Source organism: Corylus avellana, chromosome 7 (assembly GCF_965113065.1).
Source record: "Corylus avellana chromosome 7, dhCorAvel1.hap1.2, whole genome shotgun sequence".
Classification (NCBI taxonomy): Eukaryota; Viridiplantae; Streptophyta; class Magnoliopsida; order Fagales; family Betulaceae; genus Corylus; species Corylus avellana.
The window spans coordinates 408,004-432,889 of record NC_142496.1 but is presented as its reverse complement, the minus strand read 5'-3'; the positions used below and the strand labels follow the sequence as shown (position 1 = coordinate 432,889).

At 36.2% G+C, this 24,886-nt stretch overlaps 4 protein-coding genes across 6 annotated transcripts; 1 reads left to right on the top strand and 3 right to left on the bottom strand.

Moving 5' to 3' along the window:
- Positions 1-34: 34 nt before the first annotated feature.
- Positions 35-3,473, bottom strand: LOC132183821 (Thioesterase superfamily protein). Of its 2 annotated transcripts, XM_059597264.2 has the most exons (4): positions 3,212-3,473; positions 2,523-2,666; positions 1,134-1,266; positions 35-250 (listed from the first exon to the last, which is right to left on the bottom strand). In XM_059597264.2, exons 1-4 carry the CDS (start codon positions 3,380-3,382, stop codon positions 237-239), a joined length of 462 nt encoding a protein of 153 aa, XP_059453247.1. In that variant the 5' UTR covers positions 3,383-3,473; the 3' UTR covers positions 35-236. The 2 variants fall into 2 exon arrangements, with proteins under 2 accessions (XP_059453247.1, XP_088374217.1); XM_088518091.1 differs by lacking the exon at positions 35-250 and having other exon boundaries at positions 854-1,266; positions 3,212-3,471.
- A 1,579-nt stretch (positions 3,474-5,052) lies between these two features.
- Positions 5,053-5,775, bottom strand: LOC132185581 (uncharacterized). The gene has a single exon (XM_059599340.2). The coding sequence runs from the start codon at positions 5,724-5,726 to the stop codon at positions 5,232-5,234; it is 495 nt and encodes a 164-aa protein (XP_059455323.2). The 5' UTR covers positions 5,727-5,775; the 3' UTR covers positions 5,053-5,231.
- Positions 5,776-7,921: 2,146 nt separating this feature from the next.
- On the top strand, positions 7,922-19,196 carry LOC132183723 (Transmembrane CLPTM1 family protein). 2 transcript variants are annotated; one of them, XR_009440508.2, is made up of 13 exons: positions 7,922-8,270; positions 8,992-9,138; positions 9,324-9,438; positions 9,561-9,655; positions 10,268-10,371; positions 15,066-15,103; positions 15,414-15,649; positions 15,996-16,089; positions 16,190-16,380; positions 16,781-17,000; positions 17,495-17,662; positions 18,397-18,742; positions 19,045-19,196. XR_009440508.2 is itself a non-coding variant. In XM_059597118.2 (12 exons), exons 1-12 carry the CDS (start codon positions 8,055-8,057, stop codon positions 18,546-18,548), a joined length of 1,776 nt encoding a protein of 591 aa, XP_059453101.2. In that variant the 5' UTR covers positions 7,922-8,054; the 3' UTR covers positions 18,549-18,855. The 2 variants fall into 2 exon arrangements, 1 of the variants encoding a protein (XP_059453101.2); XM_059597118.2 differs by lacking the exon at positions 19,045-19,196 and having other exon boundaries at positions 18,397-18,855.
- Positions 19,197-19,557: 361 nt separating this feature from the next.
- Positions 19,558-24,177, bottom strand: SGS3 (XS domain-containing protein / XS zinc finger domain-containing protein-like protein). Its single transcript, XM_059597835.2, has 6 exons — positions 24,037-24,177; positions 21,393-22,445; positions 20,939-21,236; positions 20,563-20,807; positions 20,201-20,358; positions 19,558-20,082 (listed from the first exon to the last, which is right to left on the bottom strand). The coding sequence occupies exons 2-6, from the start codon at positions 22,437-22,439 to the stop codon at positions 19,860-19,862; spliced, it is 1,971 nt and encodes a 656-aa protein (XP_059453818.1). The 5' UTR covers positions 22,440-22,445; positions 24,037-24,177; the 3' UTR covers positions 19,558-19,859.
- Between the last annotated feature and the right edge of the window lie 709 nt (positions 24,178-24,886).

Sequence of the window (24,886 nt, the reverse complement as noted above, 5' to 3'; positions counted from 1 at the left end):
ACAAGAGGGGTTAAAGAAAAAGCCTTTTCTGATTCATTTTGACCCTAAGCTCTGGGTGGAATATTCAATCCCTCTCAATTGGCTTGGCCTGATCATCCACAGAATTTGTAGTCCTTATTTGCTAATACAAATCAAATCATGTGTTATTGTATGCTCGCAGTTCTAACTAATTTCCAAACATTGTACTCAGCCTCTTCATGCTTCAAGTACCTACTTCCAAAAAATCCATGCAACTTCTAATGAGATCCATCTGCAAAAATTGTAAACTAGATTACTGAAACTTCAGGGATCCACTTCTAGATTACACCTTGAATCCATTAAATCTTCAGCAACTCCTAACCAATTATGATAAATCATCTGAAATTTCTATGGCCAAATCTCCCAAAATCAAGAGCAAAACTCACTCCATAGAAATGCTTCCTGATAATAAACCAACCAATTTCAATCTAATATATTTTGAAACATAAGGAATAAAATTGGAAGCCTGGGTAATTCATTGTCTTTTCTTTTCTTTTCTTTTTTTTTTTCTTTTTTTTTTAATTTCTGTGCCAAGACATTTGGACATCACTTAGCAATCGTTAACAAGAAAATGCAACATACAGTGGTAATGCAACGTAGAAGATGCAAGATATTGACATGATTGCTAAGTGATGCCCAAATGTCTTGGCAATCCCTAGATTTCCATAGCATCTTTGGACATTCCTCAAAACCGAACTTTCACAAAACAAATTAAGACTTCAAGTATCTCTATGACAGAAAAGTAAACTACATATGATTGTGACACATAGCAAATGTTAAAAGGTTGTTTGCACCAACAATCAACTTTTCCTGAACAATATTAAGCGCTTGCAGCTGATTTAACAGATCCATTCATATCAGAATAAATAACTTTATAAAATTACTTTGGCGACCATCGGAAATGCAATGCAAAGGGAACTCACAAAAATTGGAAAGGGCAGGTGAAAATCCACCATAGGAGATTCAAGTGAGCACCTCTCTTGCATGCAACAATTGTGTGAATCGTGCTATAAGCACATATATTCATAAATAATACATTATTTGACTTTCAAGGGGAAGACAATTACTACATGTTCAAATGAACGGCAAATTAGAAGCAAATTTTCACATCTTACTAGCGACATGAAGGTACTTAGTATGACGCCCCTGGGCAATTATTTTGCCAGTCTTCTTCTTCCTCAACTCGACGCTGACAACTCCAACTGCCTTCCCAACACGTAAAGCCCTAGCCTCAACCTCAATTTCCTCCTACAGTAACAGCAAGAAAATCTGTTAGCAAGAATGGATTCAAAATCAAAGACGTAAGTTGCTGCAAGAAAATGCTAAAAGGGGACCCTGAAAAGGAGGAAAAAAGTTTCATATTTCCAAAGTGCAACAGCTGATTTGATAATTTAGCAAAACAACTTCCATAACTTATGGAGAGAACATAATTTCTGACACTCGACAAGATTTGAACAAATACATCAAAAACCAATAAATTCATCCAAGATTTATAACTTGAAAAGATAGACAAACTACCAAGAAAAATAAGAAAAAAAATTATGTGTAATTATGCTCAGGTTTACCGTATAACATCAAATCCACAGCTTCAACTCATACCCTTCCATATCTTTATCATAAAATATGCCCCATACAATGCCTTTTTTTCTTTATTAGCGGTTGTTGGTGAATAATAATCTGAAGTCTAATGCTTACCCAACCTAATTCACAATGGCCACTCAATACTTTTCCATTTCACTCTAAATAAGGACGTAATCCTTTAACAGTAACAAGGAGATTAAAGTTCTTTGCAGAAGGGCAAACACAACACTATAAGGAAGACATCTCACCAGGCACGAATCAAAAAGAGAAAAAAAAGCATATAAAGAAAATATATTTATCCACCATCAAGCTTTTAATGTCACATGACTACTCCCCATTTGGCCAAATTACTCAGCCTTATAATTTGTTGATGAGCATACGTAAACAAATTTTTCGATTCCTTACATCATCCGGAATCTCTCTTGGAGATTTGCATATTTCTAGAGCCCCTGCCATTCTCCTTAAACCAGGTTCCCAATTCAAGGTAATCACTGCCCGCCAAGTGCTAAAATCTTACTAGGCAAGTGATCTCTAATCTCAAAGGATACAAAAATATATCTAATGGAGGCCATATCTTGCTACAAGTCACTCTCATGACCATTTCTCTGGATTTCTTACGGAAAATTATCCAAATTGATCTTCAACCAGACAATAAGAACCATCCAAAATGCAATTTTTGCTAAGGACGCAATTATGCATAAGCAGAGGTGCAAATTAAACTGAAATAACAAGAATACTAATACTAGTATTGCCACAATGCACGCAGTACTGGTAAGCATAGAACAATATCAATTTCCCTCTCCGTTCTTAGACTCAACCAGGTATTCTGATAGACACGCATTCAATTTATACCACAATGATTATTAAAAACAAAAACGTAGGGACGAGAACTTAACAAAACAAAGAGAAGGGTAAAGACTCACATCAACATAAGCAGCATCCAAGTATGAAACATTGATCTCCACCGAAACTCCGGTTACTGGAGTTCCAACAGTGAATATCACAGCTGACCCCACTAAGTCCACCAGCGTTGCCGTTGCTCCACCATGTAAAAAATTACCGGTGTTCTTGATAAAATGAAATCAATGATCAGAAACGGTTTCAGAGAGAGAGAGAGAGACTTTGGAAGTAATTTTCCTGCTTTCAAGAGGATATATTGCTTGTGGTGAAAAGCAGGAAAAGCACTTCCAAGTTCCTCACCTGAAGTTACACACAAACGTCTACTTTCTAACAAGTGGGTTGTTAAGAGTTAAATTTCGGATTCAGAAAGTGACCCAGAACTAGACCCTCCATTTTCAGCAACCAAAGGTCAAATTTTGATTGATGTTTCACAAAAATAATTGGGTTACCAAAAAATTCTTAAATTCAGAGAGAGACCCAGAAATCAGAGTCTAGAAATTCCATTTCCTGTTGCTTTATTTTTTTTTTCCTAGGCATTTCGTGTTGCTTAAAACGAAAGTTGTTTTCTCACACAATGAAATGGATCGGTGTCAAACAAACCAACGACTCCACGTGTGTGTGTGTGTGCGCGCGCGCGATATAAAGAGAAATATATTGGGAGAGATAGACAAGTGGTTTTGAAGAAGATGAAGAAGAAGAAGAAGTAACCAACCACTAAACGAGTGGGGACCTTAAAGGAGCAAATGAGACGGCCGGGTTCGATGAGATCGACACGAACGCCTTCCATGGTGAAGCGTTCGAAGAATTTGGCAGGCAGTCCATCGATTGATGCGCTCTTGTCTCCTCCTTTCTCCAGGTATTTCTTCACTGCTTCCAATTCCATTCTCTCTCTCCCTCTCTCTCTCTGTTTTCTCTCGATTCTGAAATGCGTGGACGCTTTCACATGAGATCACTTATGATTTTCCCACTTTCTTGCGCCACCAAACCAATGATTTACCCATTAAAAAAAAGAAAAAAAACCTTATGATCAAATTGGTTTGATTTTAAGCATTTTACTAAATCGAAAGGTATATTTTGAGATAAAAAAATATTATGAGTAAGGTTAGGATTATCTTATTATTATTATTATATTGATGTGGAGTGTAAATAGTTTTCGATTTTTTTGAACACAAATTGAAAGCTTATTGACACTAAACTTTTTTTTTTTTTTTTTTTTAACAAATGACAAATTGACAAGACATTTTTTATTATTTTAATCATTAAAATATGAATTATCATATAATATTTTATTAATATGATACTTATCATATTTACAAACTTACGTAGCAATTCATGTGTAGTTAATCACTAAAATATGAACAATCATTTGGCAGTCCACCTAGCTAGCATACTCTTACTAATAAAATATGAATGGTTACGTAAGGTTGTAAAGAATTGTACTAAAATCATAATACCCTACAAGGTAAATATATCATAAGTTTATGGGTCAATGCGCTAAAATTAAATTCGTCCTAATTTTTTTTTTAGAAAATTTATTTCGTAGGTCAATCAAAATGCCAAAAAAATTTTTACCGTCAAAATTTTTTAACTGTCGTTATATACATTGAAACACACCGTTTTGCCAATTTAGTATAATAATTTTTTATTAATTTAATTTCAACTTTTAAAAAAAATAAAAAAGAGTTGAAGGGGTGGCCAATGGTGGGGCTGCCACCCCTGGGGTGGGCAAAGGGTGGTTTGCCCACCCCTGGAGGCCACCCCAAACCACCCATGGGGGTGGCCTCCCAAACCCGTGAGCCACCCCTAGGGTGGTATGGGGGCCACTACTAAACCGTAGGAGTCACAAGCCACCCCTAACCACCCTAGGGGTGGCTCGCGGCCACCTATGGATGGTTTGGGGAGGCTTACCCCAAACCATCCTAGTGGTGGCTCACGGTCACCCCATGAGTGGTTTTGGGTGGTTAGGATGGCTTGCAGCCACCTCTAGGGTTTAGGGGTGGCTTGTGGGCCACCCCATAGGGGTTGGAGGGTGGCGAGGGGTGGCAGCCCCACAGCTGGCCACCTCTTCAACTTTTTTTTTTAAAAAAAAATTAAATTTAAAATTTTTTTATTTAATTTTTAAATCAAATTATTATGCTGACGTGACAAAATAATGCGTTTCAACCTATATCATGGCAATTAAAAAATTTTAACGGTAGAAATTTTCTTGGCATTTCGATTGACCGATGAAGTATATTTTCAAAAAAAAAAACTTAGGAAGAATTTAATTTTTGCGCATTGATCGAGGAACTTATGATATATTTACCATACCCTAAACGTTTTCCTAAAAGGACTATACAATTTCTTTACATGAAAATTGATACTTCGATTAAATTGTGCTTATAATTACAGATAGATTTTGTTAGTGAACAAGCCCTTCTGTAAATTTTGTTGGTATCATACTCAATTATTGAAGTCTGAAATCTTAGGATTTAATTTAAAATTGTGATCAAACTTTAAGGTTTAATAAATAATTACTCTTTAAATGTAAAAATACATGCACAGATCGAGTACTAAATCAATTCATATCAATAAAATCGGAATGTATCCCACTATATATGTTTCAGTAGGCATTAGAAGACTTAGCTATGAGCCTAGCTATGATCAATAAGTTGCAGATTTTGTTAACCAGAAGGAGCAGCAGCAAGCAACATCCAAGTGATAGAGAAGCAAGAGTTATATATATATATATGCTAGTAGTCCTGCTTGATCTGAGGCGAGTTGCGCATGCGGAGCAAGAGGAGCTTCTTCAAGATCTTCATTACCACCATCATGTTGGGTCTCTTGCGGCTTGTTTTGGGCATCTTCAAGGCCTGCAAACCGCAAAACTCTTGCATCTCTTCGGTTGCACCACTTGTTGACAATCTCTCAGCTTCCTTCTTCTTGTCCATGGAAGATTTAGATACCCTTTGTAGTTCTTCGTTGAAGTCCTCCCACAACATGTCCATTTTCTCTTCTGACGTCTCTGGGCTTGCTGCAGCATCCAATATCTCTCTCTTCATCTTGCTTTCTAAGTAGGAAAAGCTTTTTCTAGAAAAAGATTCCCCTCTACCATAATTACCTTCATCAAGATTGTAATCTGGATAAACTAGAGAGGAATCTCGCCATGGAGATGCTGAAATTGTGAAGTGATGATCAGGAATGGTGTTGGAGGTGATTTTTGGGAAACTAAACTCATCTGTCAGCATAGTTTTGTCGGTTGCTTAGATAAGCTTCTTGCAGCAAGAAAAGGGTCTGTTCCTTGCTGCTTGTTATATATATTTTAAGCAGATTGCTCTTATATATATATATATATATATATTGTGTGTGTGTGTATATAGAAGGGAAAGTCAACCATAGCCAGCGCCGGATTGCTCGGGAGGCTAAATGAGAATAAGAGATGAAATAATTTCGATTGGCCTTAAATGTTGAAAGCTACATATAACCCTTAGAGGCTCTAGTCGGCAAAAGAGTCTCCTAATGCAAACAAAAGGCTATAGTATTAGCAGCAGGCATCAGGCAGCAGGCAGCAGCCTCATTTTTGTTGGCACTTAGGCTCCGTACACATGTAACTTCATATCGTTGCTTTGTGACAATAATGTAAGATATGAAGGGCTGATAATTGGTAATTTAATATGATATTAGAGTAGAGATTGGAATCTTAATTTTGGCAAACTTGAGATATGATCTGATGATCGAGTCCTGATAACGAGGTTTTTGCTTAACATGTAATTAGTTGGTATCTAGAGAAAATTCAGACGGCTTCTTAATTTTGAGGTAAATTTTATAGATAGTCTCATGGTGAGGGATTTCAAGACTTTGGCAGACCCCAAGAGACGAGTATGGCTCCAACCCCTATGCCTTAGACGATGTGATCTGATGTGAGCGCAAAGAAAGCTCATTCTCCCTATCAAACAGTCCTCCACTCTTAGTTATGAGAAAACCATTTAAAAATAGGCTTTCGTTAAGGGGAAATGAGGCTGTGTATTTGTTTGATTACAATGAGAATGTAACAAGTCATTAATGCTAATGGAATTATGCGGATATGAAAATATTGATTAAATAATTAAATTTATATATTTTTATTAATTTAAAATTTTGAAATAAGTGACAATTTAATTGAAGTACTCGAACTTTGTTGAGCAGTTCATATAAGAAACTGTGATCCATGAGGTGGTCACATTGGTCTGTTACTGCTTCTAGATATACTTTTCAATTCAAATCATGCTTATAACCTATTTGGGATTGCGTTTGATAAATTAAGCTTTTAAGTCAAAAAGCGTTGTTTGGCAGAAGTTTCATTTTTAAGCTTTTGCCAAAAGTGCATTTTGAACATTTTTAGGCTTTTTGAACCTTTAAAAGTGCTTTTAATTTTTTTACCAAACGAATACTTTTTTTTTTCAAATAGACTTTTTGGGTGTTAAATAAACTTTTAAGCACATCAAACGCGATCTCAAATATGCCCTTAGCTTGTGCATAAATGTTGAACTGGTTGAGTATTGAATATTCAGCCAAAGATTTTGTCTTTAAGAATGCTCACATTTTTTACTTTATTTGGTCTCGAGCTACAAAAGAAAAGCTGGGTTGACATTACCATCATATGATCGAGAAATGTACCCATTATGTCAAGTGGCCTAAAAGTTTTAGGCAAGATAAGAACTAATAGAAATCCTATTAGGTTGTTAATATTGATGAATTCAGTATCAAAACATATTTTGTTATAAACATTAAGTTTAGGGTTAAGTTGGGGTCGAAATGCAATTGAAGATGTATCAAAATCGAAGTTGAGAAGGGCTTGGTCAATCCCCCTACCTATGCTCAATCGACCAAGCATGTGCACCATGTTCCATTAAAAAACTTGAGTTATTGAGTCGATTTTCGATCGACCGAGGTGATGTGGTAAAGTACAATATTCAATTTTTAGATGCTCGGTTGATCCTCAATTGACCAAGGGCTTGATATCACAAAAATATTCGAAACCTTAGAGTGCTCAGTCGAGCATATATTTTTAAATTTATGATTACAAAACAATAAAAAATAATACTTAACAATTAAAAAATTTACTAATATTTAAGAAATATGATCATCTTCATTTTAAGTGAAATGAAAATGAACTATTTTATGATTCATATTAGATTTTATAATATTTGATGGTAAATTACATGACAATATAAACAATATATATGCGATTAGATATTCTAAAATCTAAATTAGACCATTAATTATTTTTTTTAAGTGAAAGGAAGAGAATCAATTTAAATTAATGATATGGCATTGAGACAGCAGAAGAGGCAGTGGCAGTGTGACGATGAGTCTGGGGGTAACGGGGTTGTATTGCTCGGCTTGCGTGGCCCACTCACGCCAAAAGATTTAATTTAATTTCAATTGTTTTGCGAGATTCCCAAAACCCCATCTTTACAATATTACTACAAATATCTTCCCCTTCCCGATCCCTCCGAAACTGTTATCTCTCTGTTTGTGTGAAAAGAAAAGAAAAGAAAATTTTGAGCGGCGGTGAGAATCAGAAAGGTAGAGAGATGGCGCCGCCGGAAACGGAGGGGCAAGTTGAGCCAGGAAGGCCGCAACAGCAACAGCAACAGCAACAGCGAGGAGGGTTCTCTCAGATGCTAACGGGTGTGATAAGGATGGCAGTGTTTTGGTACTTCGCTTCCAAATTCTTCTCTCCCAAACGACCCTCCGGCACCGAGCCCTCCCAGCTCATCTCCAATATCTTCCAAAAGGCCGAGCCCCTAGTAATTCGTCCATTTATATTCTTACTACTCCTGCATTCGTTTTCTGTCATCTACGTGCTCTGCGATCTATATCCATGACTTAATTCTTTAATATATGAATTCTTTGCCGAAAAATCCATAAATATATGTGTTAGTATTCATATGATCAAATTTTAAACCTCTTGTAACTGTGATTTTGGTATGGTTCTTCTGTCTGGTTAATTCACAATTTGTACTGGTTAGGTTATGTGCTAATTAGGTACTTGTGTGTTAGGACTTTGTAACATGTTATGAAAGATATACGTGATCGAGAAAGAGAAGAAGACAGTTTTTGATTTGATATGAGAAGAAGGATTAGGATCTCCTATTTTTTTTCTGAAAAATTCGCCATGATATCATGAAAAATGGATACAAATTTTTGGCTGCTACTCAGTATTGGCAATAGGTCTGAAAAAGTATCTAAACATATCAAATTTAGATATTTGTACCCTTTCGAAGTAAGGAACTGTGGCATAAAAGTTTGGAAGAGATTCCATTTTGAGAGAGTTAAAAAGGCTTATTTTCAATCGAACGGTTCAGATTTTGCCCCCTCTGCATAACCCAGTTGCAGGGTTTGATTTTTGGCTGCTATTGCCTTAACACCATGTTTGGTTGTGTCGCTATGCCTGGTATTTCCCATTTATGTATGCTTATTCTTCTGCTACTTACATTCTATTTCTAATTGCTTTTTAATTTTGGTTAGGACATGTGGTTGTATGTTTCTGAACATGAAACGTTCAATGACTTCGGCAATGAAAAAGCACTTATTTGGCAAGAAAGTAATATTCCATATGCGGTTTGGGGACCGGAGAGTACGAGGTCTCTTTCTTTGAAGTATTATCCATCTGAGGTATCACTTGTAGTGGGAAGCACTAGATTTGAATTTGTAAACTTTCTAGTTTATGCCTCGTACATTTCTGAATTTTGTATATCACTTAGGATATGAAGCAATATGGTGATAATCTTTCCTTGTACTTGTTGCTTCCAATAAGTTAATATTTTAGGACATGAAGATGGTATTTCTTTGTTTTTCAGGCTTTGAAGCACAATGGAAGTCTGTATGCCCACATTTTCTTTGCACGCTCTGGTTACTCCCCAGACCCGAATGATCCAGAGTACCAACCTCTGGCTGCTTTTGGAAAAACACACTGTACGAATGTGTTCCTGGGCATTTTTATGTACTTTTTTTTTATATTATTCTATTTATGTCAGTAATTAAGTGATGACCAAACAAATCAACATTAAAGAGATCTTCCATTTCATTGATTTCAGCTATTATAACATACTTGCCCAAGTCAAAAACGGACAAAAGGAAGAGTTTATTGGGGAGCTCCAAAGGTTCTGATGAGGGTGAAGCAGTGACTGAGGTTTGTCTTTTAGTATTAAATATTTATCATACATAACTCCAGGATGAGTTGTTACAAGCTAGCTTTGCTTTTCAGATATCAAAGTCTGATATACGTACCCTTGCAATTGGATAACTATGATGATTGGCGTCCATTTATCATGTAGGAAGTCTACACAATTTGAACTGGTATTGTTATGGATGCTCATTTAAGTGCAAACACTTCGTATGTATTAATAATTATACAATTAAATACAGTGTATAACTTCTAGGCTCCTCCAGATGCCTATATGCAAATGGAGGATCAAGACCTGATTATTAATCAGTCCCATTCTAGGAGATCTGATTTGGCGAGACTAAGGTGGTTATGTAATTTAAAGGCAACCTAATTTAAGTTGACATTATATATAATCTTTTCCTTGAGCCTAACATTATATCCAATCACTATGAATACAGTGTGTCTTAAATGTAATACAAATATATGTGAAACTTGATTTATGTAGTCTCTCGTTCGGTGTTGTATATGTTAAACGCAATTTGTTTTCTAGACTTCTCTTGATGGCACATCTTGATTTCCATCTTGCACTTATCCATGTGGTGTTCATATCCTAATGACGATTTATGTTGGCTTCAGGTGGTTGATGATACTCAAGGTGATTCTAAAGATGATAAACCTGTTGAATGGATTGCGTCCTGGAAACCAAATATTACAATCAATTTAGTGGACGATTTTACACGGTATGTGTTAAATGAGTGTCAGTTCTCTAGAAGGTTTTGTATGTGGTATGAAATTATTGAATTTAGACCACACTATTTAATTCATTCTGCTGTGTTGAACTTGAAATACTTTAGTTATGTACATTTCCAGGATTTGCTAACAATTACTTGCCTATAAAGTGACACATCTTTATGGTTTACCTACTTCCTTGATCTCCTCTTTTCCTATTACTTTTATTTATTGTCAGATTATGGTTTTGGAAACTGTGATTTCTTATTTACATATAAAAGGAAAAAGGATGATATTTGAGCAAAGTTTTTTGGGGAAAATACACTTTGCCCCCATGAAGTATCCACCCTTTTTTTTTGACATCCAATGTTTAAAAAGTGACACTTGACCTCCACAAAGTTTCAGACGTTAACAAAAAAGCCCATCCGTTTATTTTGGCCGTCACTTTGGATGGAAACCAAGTCACGTGTGTGGCACGTGACACTTTTCAACCAAAAAGTTCGAAAATGCCCTTGGGAGTAGAGTGTAAACATAAATTACTTCGGGGGGTAAAGTGTAAACATAAATTACTGAGTAAAAAAAAAAAAAAACTAAACTAAAACAAAAGTGACACTTGACCTCCAATGTTTAAAAGTGACACTTGACCTCCACAAAGTTTCAGACGTTAACAAAAAAGCCTATCCGTTTATTTTGGCCGTCACTTTGGATGAAAACCAAGTGACGTGTGTGGCACGTGACACTTTTCAACCAAAAAGTTCGAAAATGCCCTTGGGAGTAGAGTGTAAACATAAATTACTTCGGGTAAAAAAAAAAAAAAACTAAACTAAAACAAAAAACTTGGTTTAATTACCTTTTTAGTACTAAGGTTCTCACTTTTTCTTTTTTTTTTTTTTTTCTTTTCTCACCTAGATTACAAATTGTATAACAGATAGTACATGACTTATGGGAAAAGACCAACTTAGTACTTTCGTCACATTCTGTTAGCCCAAACTAACGAACTGTCATGTGTCACCCCCAAAAAATGCCACATGTCCAAAAAATATTTGGCGCCACATGTCCTAAAAAAATCAAAATAATTTTTAAAAAAAAATCAAAAAAGATAACCCCTAAAAAAATTGAAAAGAATTATGGGGTGGCCAGGCCACCCCAAACCGTCCCTAGGGGTGGCTCAACCAGTTATTAAACTAGTTTTTTTAAGGACATGTGGCATTTTTTGGGGGTGACACATGGTAGTCCGTTAGTTTGGGCTAACAGAATGTGACAAAGGTACCAAGTTTGTCTTTTCCCATAACTCAGGTACCATCTGTGATACAATTTGTAACCTAGGTGAAAAAAAAAATTTTAAAGTGAGAACCTTGGTATTAAAAAGGTAATTAACCTGAGTTTTTTGTTTTACTTTAGTTTATTTTTTAAATAAGCTTTTTTTAATTTTTTTTTTTATGTTTACACTTTACCCCCCCCGAAGTAATTTACGTTTACACTTTACCCACTAGGGCATTTTCGAACTTTTTGGTTGAAAAGTGTCACGTGCCACGCACATGACTTGGTTTCCGTCCAAAGTGATGGCCAAAATAAACGGATGGGCTTTTTTGTTAACGTCTGAAACTTTGTGGGGGTCAAGTGCCACTTTTTAAACATTAGACGTCAAAACGAAAATGGGTGGACACTTCATGGTGGTGAAGTGTATTTTCCTCAAGTTTTTTCCTGAGTTAATTGTTGTTTGAGATAAAGTTTCTGATTGTAATGTCTTCCTGATCTTCTATGTCATTTGAGGCTTGCACTATCTGGTCGTGAAGTTTTATCAAGTAAAGCCATGCATTTATGTTATACTTTCACACGAATGTAATATTGTATGAAAGCTAAAATATCCAAGTGTCTCCATTTCCATGTTCCCTTATGTCCTTCTTTACTATACTTTTTAGAGATTAACCTGACAGATATGGTGAAAAGAGGAGACAGTATTTTAAAGGCATTCGAAGTCATGGTTACGTACCTTGATTTGGTTTTTTCTTGAATTTTATTGTTCTTTCTCTTAGCAATTGTTTTAAGTTGGCCTCTTAGTCCCCTTTGAAGGTCATCTTGTTTTTAGGTTCTATGTTTCTTGTCCTTTGAATAATATTGTTGTTTCTTTTTTATAATAGAAACACAGTAGTTGAATAATTGGTTGTTTATAGTCAATTGAGCATTATTGTGTAAATAGCTATGGCGTTATACTACCGAGAGCGAGGCTCTGTGGAGATTGGTGATAGAAACTAAATATGACAGTTCAAGGGGAGGTTGGTGTTCCAAGGAGGTAATAGGGCCATTTGGGGTGGGGGTGAGAAAGTTTTTCAAAATTTGTGAGATTTGAGGTTGGTGATGGGTCAAAGATCAGTTTTTGGCATGATGTATGGTGCAAGGAATAGCCATTGAAGATATCTTATCCGGATTTGTTTAATATTGCACATTGTAAGTATGCGTAGCGGCAGATCATATGCAGTTCTAAAATGGAAGGATTCAATGGAATATATTATTTTTACTAGACCTATGTAGGATTGTGAGTTGGATTTGTTCTCCTCTTTCTTTGAGATGTATTCTTTCAGAGTAAGTCAAGGAGATGCGGATAGAATATGTTAGATCTCTTCCAAGAGGCACAATTTTGAAGTGAAGTCGTATTATCATGTGTTAACCATGCCTACGAGCTTCTTATTTCCTTGGAAGAGTGTCTGGAGAGTTAAGGCTCCTACAAGGGAGTCATTTTTTTGTGTGTGTGGACGGCAACATTAGGAAGATATTGATGTTGGATAACCTGAAGAAGTGGGACATCTTTGCTTGCTATTTAATTCGTTTGATGTTAATTGGGTTATGCCTAGAAGGGTGAGAGAGTTGCTGATGAGTTGAGGAGGTCAAATGGGGTATCATAACATTTTGGAAGTTTCGAGGTTGACTCTTTTATGTTTAATGTGGTGTATTTGGAAAGAGTGGAATGCACGCCATGACACGGAGCTTTGAAGATGGAGGTAGGGGTGTAAACGAGCCGAGCTTGAGCGAGCTTCCCTTGTTCAGGCTTGGCTCGTTTAAATTTTACTCGAGCTCGAGTCGAGCTCAAGGGCGAGCCAAAAAAATCGAGCTCGAGCTAATAATAAGTCAAGCCGAGCCAGCTCGCGAGCTGGCTCTTACATTTAATGTTTTTGTTTTTTTTAAAAAAAATTTAACTTCAAGTACTCTTAAACAGCTTAAGAAATTAGTTTGCATATGAGTATTTGCTTAACCTGGCTAGTCGAGTATGGAGCCTGAGTCAATACAGTAAGGCATTTGGTTTCAAAGAGAGGATATGCATCCTTTTATAGATAAGCAAACTTGGAGATTAATGTTTTCTTAACAATGTGGGACAAGTTAACAGGTTGCATTCAGATTGCATTGGGACAACGTCCCCTACAAAAAACTATTTTTTCAACGTTTCTCTCTCAATCCCCCTCATCAGTCACAGCGTATCTTCCACCTGAACTCTCATTTCCCACTCTCACTCTCGCTCATCAAACAGGTAGTGATAGTGTTTGGGTCTGTATGATTCTTCAATAGTTTATGCCTTTTACAATCTCCCTCAATAGTTTATGCTTGATTCTTCTTCCTTTTATTTGGGTCTGCTCTAATTGAATCGAGGTCTTTTTAATGATTGCTCTCTCTCTCTCTTTGATCACGAAGGGTTTAGAATTTTTCATTCTCTAACGCTTAAATATAAATGCAATTTTAAAATTTTAATAATTATGAGATTTATAATTAATTATGTATTACTTAGTGTTTATATATATATATACACGAGCTTATACGAACTTGCTCACGAGCCTAGCCGAGTCGAGCCGAGCTTGCTCGTGAGACGCTTCGCTCACTTAACAGCCCTAGATGGAGATACTTCGGTGGTAGAGTTGAAAAGGCTTATATTCAACTCACTTTACACATGGATAGCAACACATAATAGTTTGATTTTTTCTAGTTCTTCTGACTTTATGAACTTTTATTCTTCTTTTTCTATTGAACAAGGGATTCTCTTATATACTTCTTATGTATTAGGTTGTGCCCCTCTACACTTTTCAATGATATTAAATTACTTATAAAAAAGTTATTTCACTGATTGTGTTATTGAAAATCACAGAGACTGAAAATATTGATGAATTGAAGTGGCCGAATGTAGTTAGCATGTCAGCCATAAGAAGTTAATTTCTTGGAATTACCTGTTATAAATCGTATATGCCACTATAAAAGTGCAATTGAAAGTGGTGTTTCACACCATAAATTTAAAGACTGAATGTTAATGATAATACCATCCTAGTAATTCTTTTGCTCGTTTCAGTTAGGAGCTTCCTGTGTATACTGCCTGTATACTTAGGGGCACCTTTAGCCTTTTTTATAAAATTTTCCATTACTTATCAAAAAAAAAAAATCATCCTAGTAAGTGTCTTACGAAGTGTGTGTAGATTTTGTTCTGCCTTTTGATTTCTAGTTTATAAGCTAAATGTTTCTTAGCTGTAATATTTATGTGTATTCTGAATTTCAGTTTAGATCATTTTCTTCATTGTGTATTAACTGGATGCGCTACTGGTTTAGAAAGAGTAAAAAAAAAAAAAAGAAGCTTAAATTTATTCCCTTTTTTTTCTATTCAATTTTATGAGCTACTTTGTTGCTAAACCTGCTCATTCCTGGCCTTTTTTTTGTTTTTTTCCTGCAGATACCCTCATAATGCTGTACCACCCAATGTTGCTCCTTGTATCCTTCAAGATCTTATTTTTGTTCATCTACATTTACTTTTGATGTCTTTATTATCTCTATACTTTCTGGTTTCTATGTCAACTTCCCTATAACACTTCCAGCTTGGTTAAGCTTTATGTTTCTCCCTTTTTCTATTATAGAAAACGTGATTTTCATGCCGATTTGCATCAAGAGTGTAGATACCACCAATTGTCTTTAGAGAACTGCTGTGCTGTTAATTTACTAGGTGTGGAGCTGCATGTTAAGTAGACTATGGAAAGATTTGTCTTATTCATCGCTTTGAGTTTCTTGACTTAGATTTGCATAGACTTGAATGTTGAGCCTACTACAGGAAACTACTACCCAACCATGTTCTTCAATGAGTTCTGGTTACTCAGAGATAAGTTGATACCAATTAATGAGACAGTGACAGAATTGACATTAAATCTGGAGGTGGGTCCCATAAGCATGACCAAGTGGCAACTATTCCTGCAGATTGACCAATCTTTCCAGATTCACCGTAGTTATGGAAGCATGCTCGAGGGCGAGGCTGATGAGTTGAAGGTATTGCTTATCTTCATCACCGTAGGAAATTTCTTTGGCATGAGCCCGTAATCAATTTAAAAATCTGAACTTCAGCTGCCAAACTATATCCATAGTTTAGTTTAGTTTGGCCAATATTACAGGCAGATATATACCATTTATTTTTACTGAAATAAGATGTCGCAGTTCTATGAGGTGAAGTTTGTCACTTGAATGGTTTGGGATAAAAGATTTTAGTTAATAATCTAAAAGGTTTTCCAGCTGAATTTTGCTATTGGTTCTTCTTGTTGCTTCTAGCACCTATCATACCACTTAATATTTTGTTTCCTTGTATCTCTAAATGCCTATTATCTGATAATTTTCTCAGAGGGTTTTCTTGGAAGGAAATCCATACCTCCTGGTAATCACAATGGTTGTTTCACTACTTCATTCAGTGTTTGACTTCTTGGCATTCAAGAACGGTAAATAGTAATTTTCATATAATGGCAATTTTTGAATTTCACCCCTTGGATGTTCTTGAGTTTTAATATTGCTAATTAATCTGATTCTTTCCCACTGCAGACATCCAATTTTGGAACAAAAATAAATCTATGGAAGGACTGTCTGCAAAGTCTGTTGTTGTGAGCTTTATATGTCAGCTCATTGTTTTCCTCTATCTACTTGATAATGACACCTCATGGATGATTCTTGCAAGTTCTGGAGTTGGGTGCTGCATCGAGTTCTGGAAAATTGGGAAAGCCATGCACATAGAGGTATAATTTATAATTAGATGTTAAAATGATGCAAATAGAGGTATACCTTGTAATTTATCTACATGGAGATGTCATCTTATGCTTGAGATACCTTATTTCTCAACCATTTGCTGCTGCTACATCCCTGCTAGGTTCACATTTACAAGGATAATGTGTGTGGGTATGTATTATCTTTTCATGTTTAGTACTGTATGTATGGGGCATGTCAGATTTACATAATAAACACACTTTTATTTTGTGCATGCCTTACTATGTGGTTATCTTCTTAGATCTTGGAACCTATGCATTTGACACTTGATAATGTTGTATCTGAGCTTAAGCAATTTATACTGCTCTGAATCTTTAGTTTACCTTCCTATGAGATGAGCAAAATTTTGTAATTTCTCTCTTTTATCCCCAGGTTGATAGAAGTGGGAAAATACCTATGTTAAGGTTCCGGGATCGTGAGTCCTATGCAGGGAATAAGACAAAGGAATATGATGATATCGCAATGAAGTATTTGTCCTATGTGCTCTTCTTCCTTGCTATATGCTCATCTATTTACTCCCTCATGTATGAACGCCACAAGAGCTGGTATTCTTGGATTCTTTCTTCACTGACAAGCTGTGTATACATGTTTGGTAAGAAACTTGTTATCTTGGTATTGCTATTTCTTCTTCTTACCAGGCTTGTTAAGTCATTGAGATGTTTATGTCATCATAGATGGAGAAAACCAATGATTTTCCCGACTCAGGCACTAGTGGGTCATTACTTCAAAATTATACTTACAGCATCAGTAGCCCTTTGTTTTTTTGTGATTGAAATTGTCTCTATGCCCTATGAATTCCATATTAATTTGTTTTGTTAAAAAGTCAAAATGGCTCCAAGTGCATGCTCATTGTCTTCCAGTTATATGTCTACCCTCCACCCCGACAACAACCCTGCTTCTTTTCTTTTAAAGATTTTTGTGTTTGTTAAAAAAGAAAAAAATACTATCTGTTTCATAACAATGTCTTTGCATCATCTGCCAATTTTGCACTAAAAATATAGCTTCGGTTATTAGCTTTTGAATCCTTAATTTTTTGTAGAAGTTTGACAGGTTTGTTTCCCTTTGCATTTGAATTCATTGTTGCAGGTTTCATAATGATGTGCCCTCAATTGTTCATAAATTATAAGCTGAAGTCTGTGGCTCATCTACCCTGGAGGCAGATGACATACAAATTCCTCAACACCATCATTGATGATCTCTTTGCCTTTGTCATAAAAATGCCAACTCTACATCGGCTTTCTGTCTTTCGTGATGGTAACATATAATCACATTCACAATCGATAGTAGTTCAATTTCCTTAGTAACTGTTGTATAGCTCTAATGTCCATTTGGTAACTGTTGTATAGCTCTAATGTCCATTTGCCGAAGGGGATTTTTCTGCTGTTATATGATGCCTAAATGAGGGGTTGGCATTGGAAGTGCCATGATGCAGCATGACCCCCCCCCCCCCCCTCCCCTCCCCTCCCCCAAAAAAAAAAAAGAAACTCAAAAAGGATAAAGGAAAAGAGAAAAAACAAAAGATGAAGTGCCCAATCTCTTTTGGATTGGGCTATGGTCTATGTTCCAAACTCTTTTTTAAGTCTTTTAGATCTTGTTTCCTTTTTAGATTATAGAAACTTGTAGGGTGTTTGTCTGTCCTTTATACCTTTCGTGTATGAGGCCTTTGCTTTTTAATAAATTATTATTCATCAGAAAAAGAAGATGAAGTTCTGTGATGCTTCTGATAGTTCCAAAGTAAAATCAGATTGGTTATATTACAATAGTGAACCCAGATATATTCAAAATAAAACTGGTAGCTGCACTAGTTGTGTATAATTACTATGAGAATTAAATGCCTCAAACGGTGCTGCACTCAGCCTGAAATGGCCCGAATTAGGAGATAAGGGAATTCATTTTTTGTGGGTTAGATTTGTCCTTTTTCAGTTTTGATTTTGTCAGTCATTGCTTTTTTGTGTATGATTTTCATCCTTCTTTTGGCTGCCTTGCAGATGTTATATTTATGATATATCTGTACCAGAGGTGGAAATATCCAGTTGACAAGAAACGTGTGAACGAATTTGGTTTTGGTGGTGAGGATGATCAGGTTGCTGATGGTGCAGAGGTGACCGCTACAAAGGAAGATGATAAGAAAACCAACTGAAATGTTTTTTCAATTTATCGATCGAAACCTGTTACAGCTCGCTACTGTAATATTTAGTTAGGATAAATTGATTACTTATTTCTCGTTTTGTTTTACGCATTTTCATTAGTGTGTTTCAGAAAAAAGAAAAAAAAAAAAAAGCTTGGTTCTAGGCCATTGGCTTCTCTTCTGGAAGAATTTTATGGCCCAGGAGGGTAAGAGAATTTGTGTTTTGTTTCTTTTTCTTTTTTTTTTTTTAATCTTATTTGTTCATTTAATCAAGTTTTGATGTAATCCATCAATTATATAACATTTTTTTTTTTGTAAACATAGGCCTTTTGTAGTATGTCCTAACCATCGTTTTTACTATTATAGCCGAGGCTGCCTTTGAAATTTGTTCCTTTTTGAAAGAATTTTCAGGAAAAGATTCAAATTGTCATCTTTCTCTATATTTAGGGGCCGCATTCTCCATTTATGACATATTTTTCAGCTATTAACCGTTGAACTGGTGGCACAGGTGTTGCTCCTCCCATCATGTGCCTTGAAATGTCAGTTATCATTTGACGGCTTAGATTTGGAGAGAATACATCATGAAGAAACGTACATTATGTGCGAGCAGCTCTCAATGATATCTTTTCAGTTGATTATTTGTCATTTATCTTGTCGTCATTTTTGACATCTAGTTAACTAGTCTAGATTTCTCGCCGGAGATTAAAGAAGCCAAAAATTGAGGGTGCCGCTGGAATCGCAATGTATTTGCTGACATCAAAATTGAGGGTAAATGCCGTGTCACAGGCGAATCACACATCAACGGTAATGCCTTTCTAGTAAATTGCTATGCAATTATATAAATTTTTACTACCATCACAAGTTGTATATATACAGCAATTAGTCTACACTAAAAGAAAAATACTACTTCAAAAGAAACTTTCTATTTTTAATCTTTACCATAATCATTTTCTAGAAATTCATTCACAGACTAAACGTAAAACACCAGTGACAAACAAGAGACAAAAGAGAAGAAAAGGTGAAAAACAAAAAGCCTTAAAACAACAACTTCATACCACCATAGATAAGAGATGAAACTTGATAAAAATTGCAGCCATCGTTTACCCACAAAAACTGACGCAATAAAGCTGTCAGACACAGGTCTACAGTCTACAGTAATTACCATATGCTACTAACTTTCTTTGTTCCTATCTTTTTGGTATAATATTCTTTGCAAAAGGTAAAAAGTCTATACTGTCTAAAGTTACGAGGGGAATTAGTGTATGCAAAAAGTAGGAAGGTGGGGGGAACGGAATGGAGGGGTACACTCGTCCACCACCAAATTTAAAGGCCAGCAGCAGCATCAGGACGATGTGGGGAGTACTTGTCCATTAGTTGAATTAGTTCTGCATTGAACTCTTTCTCAAGCTCAACCTCTTCCTCCCACTGCCTCCGCTTCATTTCAGCCTTTTTCTCTTCCTGAGCTTTTATAAGCTTGTCTCTCTCTTCTACAAAGGCTTCCATCTCTTGATCTTGGCACTTTATGTACTTTGCGATTTCCTCAGCCCTATACACAAAAAAATAAAAAAAGAATACAAAAAATGTAACAAACACCGCCACCTACCCAAAGCACTAATTATGCTACACACTACAATTATCCACTCAGCTTGCATATTATATTTTACCTTTGGCTAGATTCGTCTGCGCTTGAAGGATTCGCGTTTAAAAGTTTCATCTTTTCACGCTCCTGTTGTTGCAGCCTCTCAAAGTTCTCCTCTTTTTCATCCCTTGTTTCATGGATAATCTTGATTTGATCCTTGAAGAAATTCTCTTGCTCATACATCTTCATAAACAAAGAAAAAAAATATTCAAACACTGAGCCAATTTGAATTAATATTCCAAACAAGAAAAGATACAGCAACCATATGAAAGACAGACAAAGAAAAGGGTAGCAATTTTTTTTTTTTTTTTTTTTTCTTTTTGGTGGGATACCTCATTGGCACTACTACTACCTACAAGTACAAGATTATCAAAAAACTGATATTACCTCTTCCTTGTTTTCTTCATGCTGCATTTTGGTTCTCTGTCTCACAATGCGGAAATCCTTCTCCGTCTTGCGCAGCTTCTCAGTAACACGATCAAGAGATTCTTTAACAGTTTTTGAATGCCTCTTTTCCTTGACAATCTTGTCCTTAAAATAGACAAGCTGCTGGTTGTCCTCACTCATCTGTCTGATTTGGTTCACAACCATCTCCTGGTACGATCTCATCTCATACTTCAGTTTAGATTTACCTAGTCAATAACAAAAACAGTTCAGAGGAAACTCCACAAAGAGAGAAAAAAAAAAAAATTATGCATAGAAGTTATCACATGTTTCCAAGGGATTCAACTGACGGGGAGAGAGATTAGATCAGATTGAGAACCTTGAGAATGCTGGTTGAATACATCCAAGTCTTCTTTCATGGCCATGAAACCATAAAGCTGGCGCTTCCCACCCTGATGAAATAAGACACGGTTGCGACGTCCCCAAGCGTCTTTGTCAGTTCCTTGCTCAGCAAAATGCTTATGCAAGCGCTCAGCTTCCAAATAACCACTTGCAGACCCCTCAAAGATCAAAACACTCATCCCACGGTGCCCCTGTGGACCATAAGAGTGTCGAGCCTTAAGAGCAGCATAGGAGCTGAAGTAGTCAAGAAGCTCCTGATTCCCCATGCCTAGCCACTGAAAACCGTTCAATACAGACATGAGTAAAATTAGAGTAAACATCAAAATCAAGCAATCAATCTGTTCAGTTAAAATAAGAACATGAAGCTGCTTTTGTGATGACAATATATTTGGATATTGCTGCAAGTCACAGATAAGAAAATATGATCCTACCTTGTCATTGTCATCCTGTTCAAGCTTTGTATTCATGATAACAACCATTGGAGGCCAAACTATTTCATGGTCCTTTTCATCATCTTTCAGACCTTTCCACTTACCAAATACCTCTCCAGCTGGAACAACTGAAGTTCCCCTCTGGCACAACTCCTCCTCCAAAAGTTCAGCCAATTCCCTGTGGACCTTCAGCCTGCTTGAGCCTTTTGTTTTGGCATGTGTCATCAAAGGATGCAGGCCTCGGTACCAGTCAATGGAACCAGGGCCTCTTTGGCATGCAGGACAGTGCCACTGCCGTGCTGGGTCATTTATTTCAACAACAGACAAGCTATCCAAAATGTCGAAGAACTTCTTGAACCATTTGCTCTTCTTGCGAGTGTTATGGCTCTTTTGACTAGCATCAGAGTCAGATTCATCACTTAGAAGATCATCATCGGTATCATCAATTGTGTCAGAGTCATCATCATCAACCTCATCAGCATTGCCATACTTATCTGCCTCAACATCATCACCATGATGGGACTCTGAAATGCTTTCGTTGTTTTGCAGGCCATCATCTTGTGATCCCTTGGATTGTGTGGAACCAGCTACAGCAGACCAGTTCCATCCATGCTGCAATGGAGGGCCGATTACAGGTTGTGGGGCCATGTAGTTGCCCTCAAAACCCCTGGTGGATGGTTGGGGTCTCACATGTCCCCTGCCAGCAGGTCGCTTAGGATCAGCCGTTTGTGTCGACCGGGTATTTCCATAAGCCCTTCCTGGTCCACCATTATTCCGTATCCCTTGTTTCTGACCCATATTTGGATTTCCCCATGCTCTAGAGTTATTATTACTCTGAGAACCCCATTGTTTTGCAGCACTGCTTCCAGCTCTGTTCTTAGGCTTCCTTGCAACCTCCCATTCGCCATCATCCTGTCCTGAATTCAGGTTGACGTCTGCCATGTTGTGACTCAACTGGTCAACACTTGGGCTAGAGACTCCAGATATGCCTTTTCCCTTGGCTGATGGATCATTATTAGGATTTCCAACCCCTCTTCCCGAACTCATCTTTTCCTGCAACAGAAACCACAACTGCTTATATATAACTGCTTAGAAATGTGCACAAAGAACACAAATATAGTTTATGCAGTTAGTTACAGATGAGTAGTACACACTAAGAACTTAGTAGCATAAACAGGGAAGCAAGAAACCATTACTGCAATGCGTCTCAAACAAATTGCTGCATAATAACTTCAAACTAATCTAACACAGCAATCATGATATTTACCAACTTAACTCTTTTTTCTTTTTTTTTTCCAATTTGTTACCCAGGAGATACACGTAAAAAGCTTCCACTTCGCTTTCTTTGTCTTTCTACAATATTGAATGCCATGTGTGACAGAGTCCACCAGAAATGAGGCCATAAGCTTCCCTTGCTAATGCCCAAGCAACAAAAAATTATGTGCTAATTGAGCTGCTCCCAATTATATCCTCAAGAAAGTAGTATAATTTATAGGCTTATGCTGTTTAACCCCATAGCTAATTTGAATAACACTGAAAATTTTGTTTCAACAATTGAACATCCTCAAAGAGAAATAGAGGCAGCAATGCATATTATAAAATAATTTTGCCAGAATATCAGTTTTAACAAACATGGTTAAAAAGTTCGAAGTAGAAAAATTTTACCAACAAAAATTTAAGTAAACCCATAGTCTTCATTGTAAAAAGGGGCAAAAAACTTATAACATGTAGTTAACTTAAAATTTTGTCATTTTCAACTTTAAGAGAAAAAGATATTGAATGTACAGATCTATATTACTATAAGAAAGAGATATTATATGTACATGTTTACATCGATTTATCCTTTTCATCCCTTTGCATTCTCGGCAACCAAACAGAAAATAAAGAGTTATCAAGAATAAACCAATTACACACAAAAATGCAGTACCATGATACCTTTACATTATCCTTCAGCTTCTCAGCAACCAAACAGGGCAAAAGGTACATTCTAATAAAAATACAATACTTCTCCAGAAATGTTCTAGAATATCCACCATCAACGCATCCATTGCACGAACTAACCAAGAGATCTACCCCAAAACAAAACTTTATTTCAAAGTAAATCTCCCCAAAAAATAAATAAGCAACAGATCTGTCCTAAACTTCTATGGAGAGAGCAAGAGTCAAGGCTTCACAGAGAGAAAGCACAAATCTAGGTCAAGGAGAAACCCTATCTTGCTGAAACGATACCGATCAGCCATCACATTTCACACATAGATCAACAACCATACACATATAAGCAGCTTCAGAGAGAGAGAGAGAGAGAGCATAAATTTATCTTAAGAAGAAACACTATCTAGCTGAAAAACGATACTGATCGGCGATTGCATTTTACACAAAGATCAACAAGCAAAAACAAACACACACATGCACAAACACACACACACACACACACATACTCATACACATACACAGCGCGCATATGCATACACAAGCAAAAAATATATATACACCGAAATTTAGAAAATCAGTTCAAACTCAAAGAAGTAGTAATGCATGAAGAACAAAACGCAAGAAAGGTACACATACATGCACAGAATGCAAGGAAATAGGGTTTTGGTCACATGGCGAGTTAAGAGAGAGAAGAGTGTATCGCAGGCAATACCTGCGGATCCTGGCCGGAGAAGGACGAAAAAATGCCGGAAATAGCGAGGTTCACGGTGGAACTCGCCGGCGATTGGGAAGCAAGCGCGTAGGGTTTGAGTGGCACAGACAGTGATATATGTGAGAGAGACTGAGAGGAGAAAATGCTTGGAGAAGAAGCTTTGGACGGACTATATATGGACTTTATACAGGTAGGTCCACCAAAGGTCTCGGACCCCAAATTTTTATTAAATTGGGTTTTATAAGATTTTGAAATTCGGAAATGGAAAGGAAAGTTTATCCGAAAAGTGTGATACGAATGAGAGTGTATATATTTTTTTTTGTTTTGGCAAAATATTTTGAAGTGATATAAATTATTTAAATTTTTTTGAATATTTTTGTGAGTGTTTTATGCTTTAATTTATTAGTTAATCTTTTTATTTAAAAAAAGAAAAGAAAGAAAGAAAAGAAAAAAATTATCAAACAAAGCATAACTTCATAGGATGGTTCTTTACTTTTATGGCAAAATGGCTCTTTAATTGTGATTGGGAATTTGGAATTGTTTGTGAATGAATAATACTTTTTTTTTTTTTTTAACATATTCATGCAAGAGGGGAAAATGAGATTCGAACTAACGGCCTCCGCTTCATGGGGCGTGATCTTCAGCCAATTGATTTATTCATTGGGGACTTTTTTTTTAATTTAATACTACTCCTACTTTCTTTATCATTTGCTTTAATCTTTGTTTTATTTCATATATTGTGTTACATTTTAAAAAAAATTTAAATGATGTAATAACATATTTATTATGTGATAATATATACATTATTATATTTGTAAAACTACTTAACAATAAAATAAATCCTTTCTAT

Bases quoted from the DNA above. Each gene is read 5' to 3' on its own strand.
- LOC132185581 (XM_059599340.2), bottom strand. From the start codon at position 5,726: ATGCTGACAGATGAGTTTAGTTTCCCAAAAATCACCTCCAACACCATT.
- LOC132183821 (XM_059597264.2), bottom strand. From the start codon at position 3,382: ATGGAATTGGAAGCAGTGAAGAAATACCTGGAGAAAGGAGGAGACAAG. The intron at 2,667-3,211 runs GTTGGTTACTTC...CATTTTATCAAG, and splicing joins AGGTCCCCACTCGTTTAGTG to AACACCGGTAATTTTTTACA. The intron at 1,267-2,522 runs GTGAGTCTTTAC...CTGTTACTGTAG, and splicing joins TGGATGCTGCTTATGTTGAT to GAGGAAATTGAGGTTGAGGC.
- LOC132183723 (XM_059597118.2), top strand. From the start codon at position 8,055: ATGGCGCCGCCGGAAACGGAGGGGCAAGTTGAGCCAGGAAGGCCGCAA. The intron at 15,104-15,413 runs GTATCCTTCAAG...AGATTTGCATAG, and splicing joins ACCACCCAATGTTGCTCCTT to ACTTGAATGTTGAGCCTACT. The intron at 17,663-18,396 runs GTAACATATAAT...GCTGCCTTGCAG, and splicing joins GCTTTCTGTCTTTCGTGATG to ATGTTATATTTATGATATAT.
- SGS3 (XM_059597835.2), bottom strand. From the start codon at position 22,439: ATGAGTTCGGGAAGAGGGGTTGGAAATCCTAATAATGATCCATCAGCC. The intron at 20,808-20,938 runs GTTCTCAATCTG...GTTATTGACTAG, and splicing joins ATTCAACCAGCATTCTCAAG to GTAAATCTAAACTGAAGTAT. The intron at 20,083-20,200 runs GTAAAATATAAT...TTTTGTGTATAG, and splicing joins GCAGACGAATCTAGCCAAAG to GGCTGAGGAAATCGCAAAGT.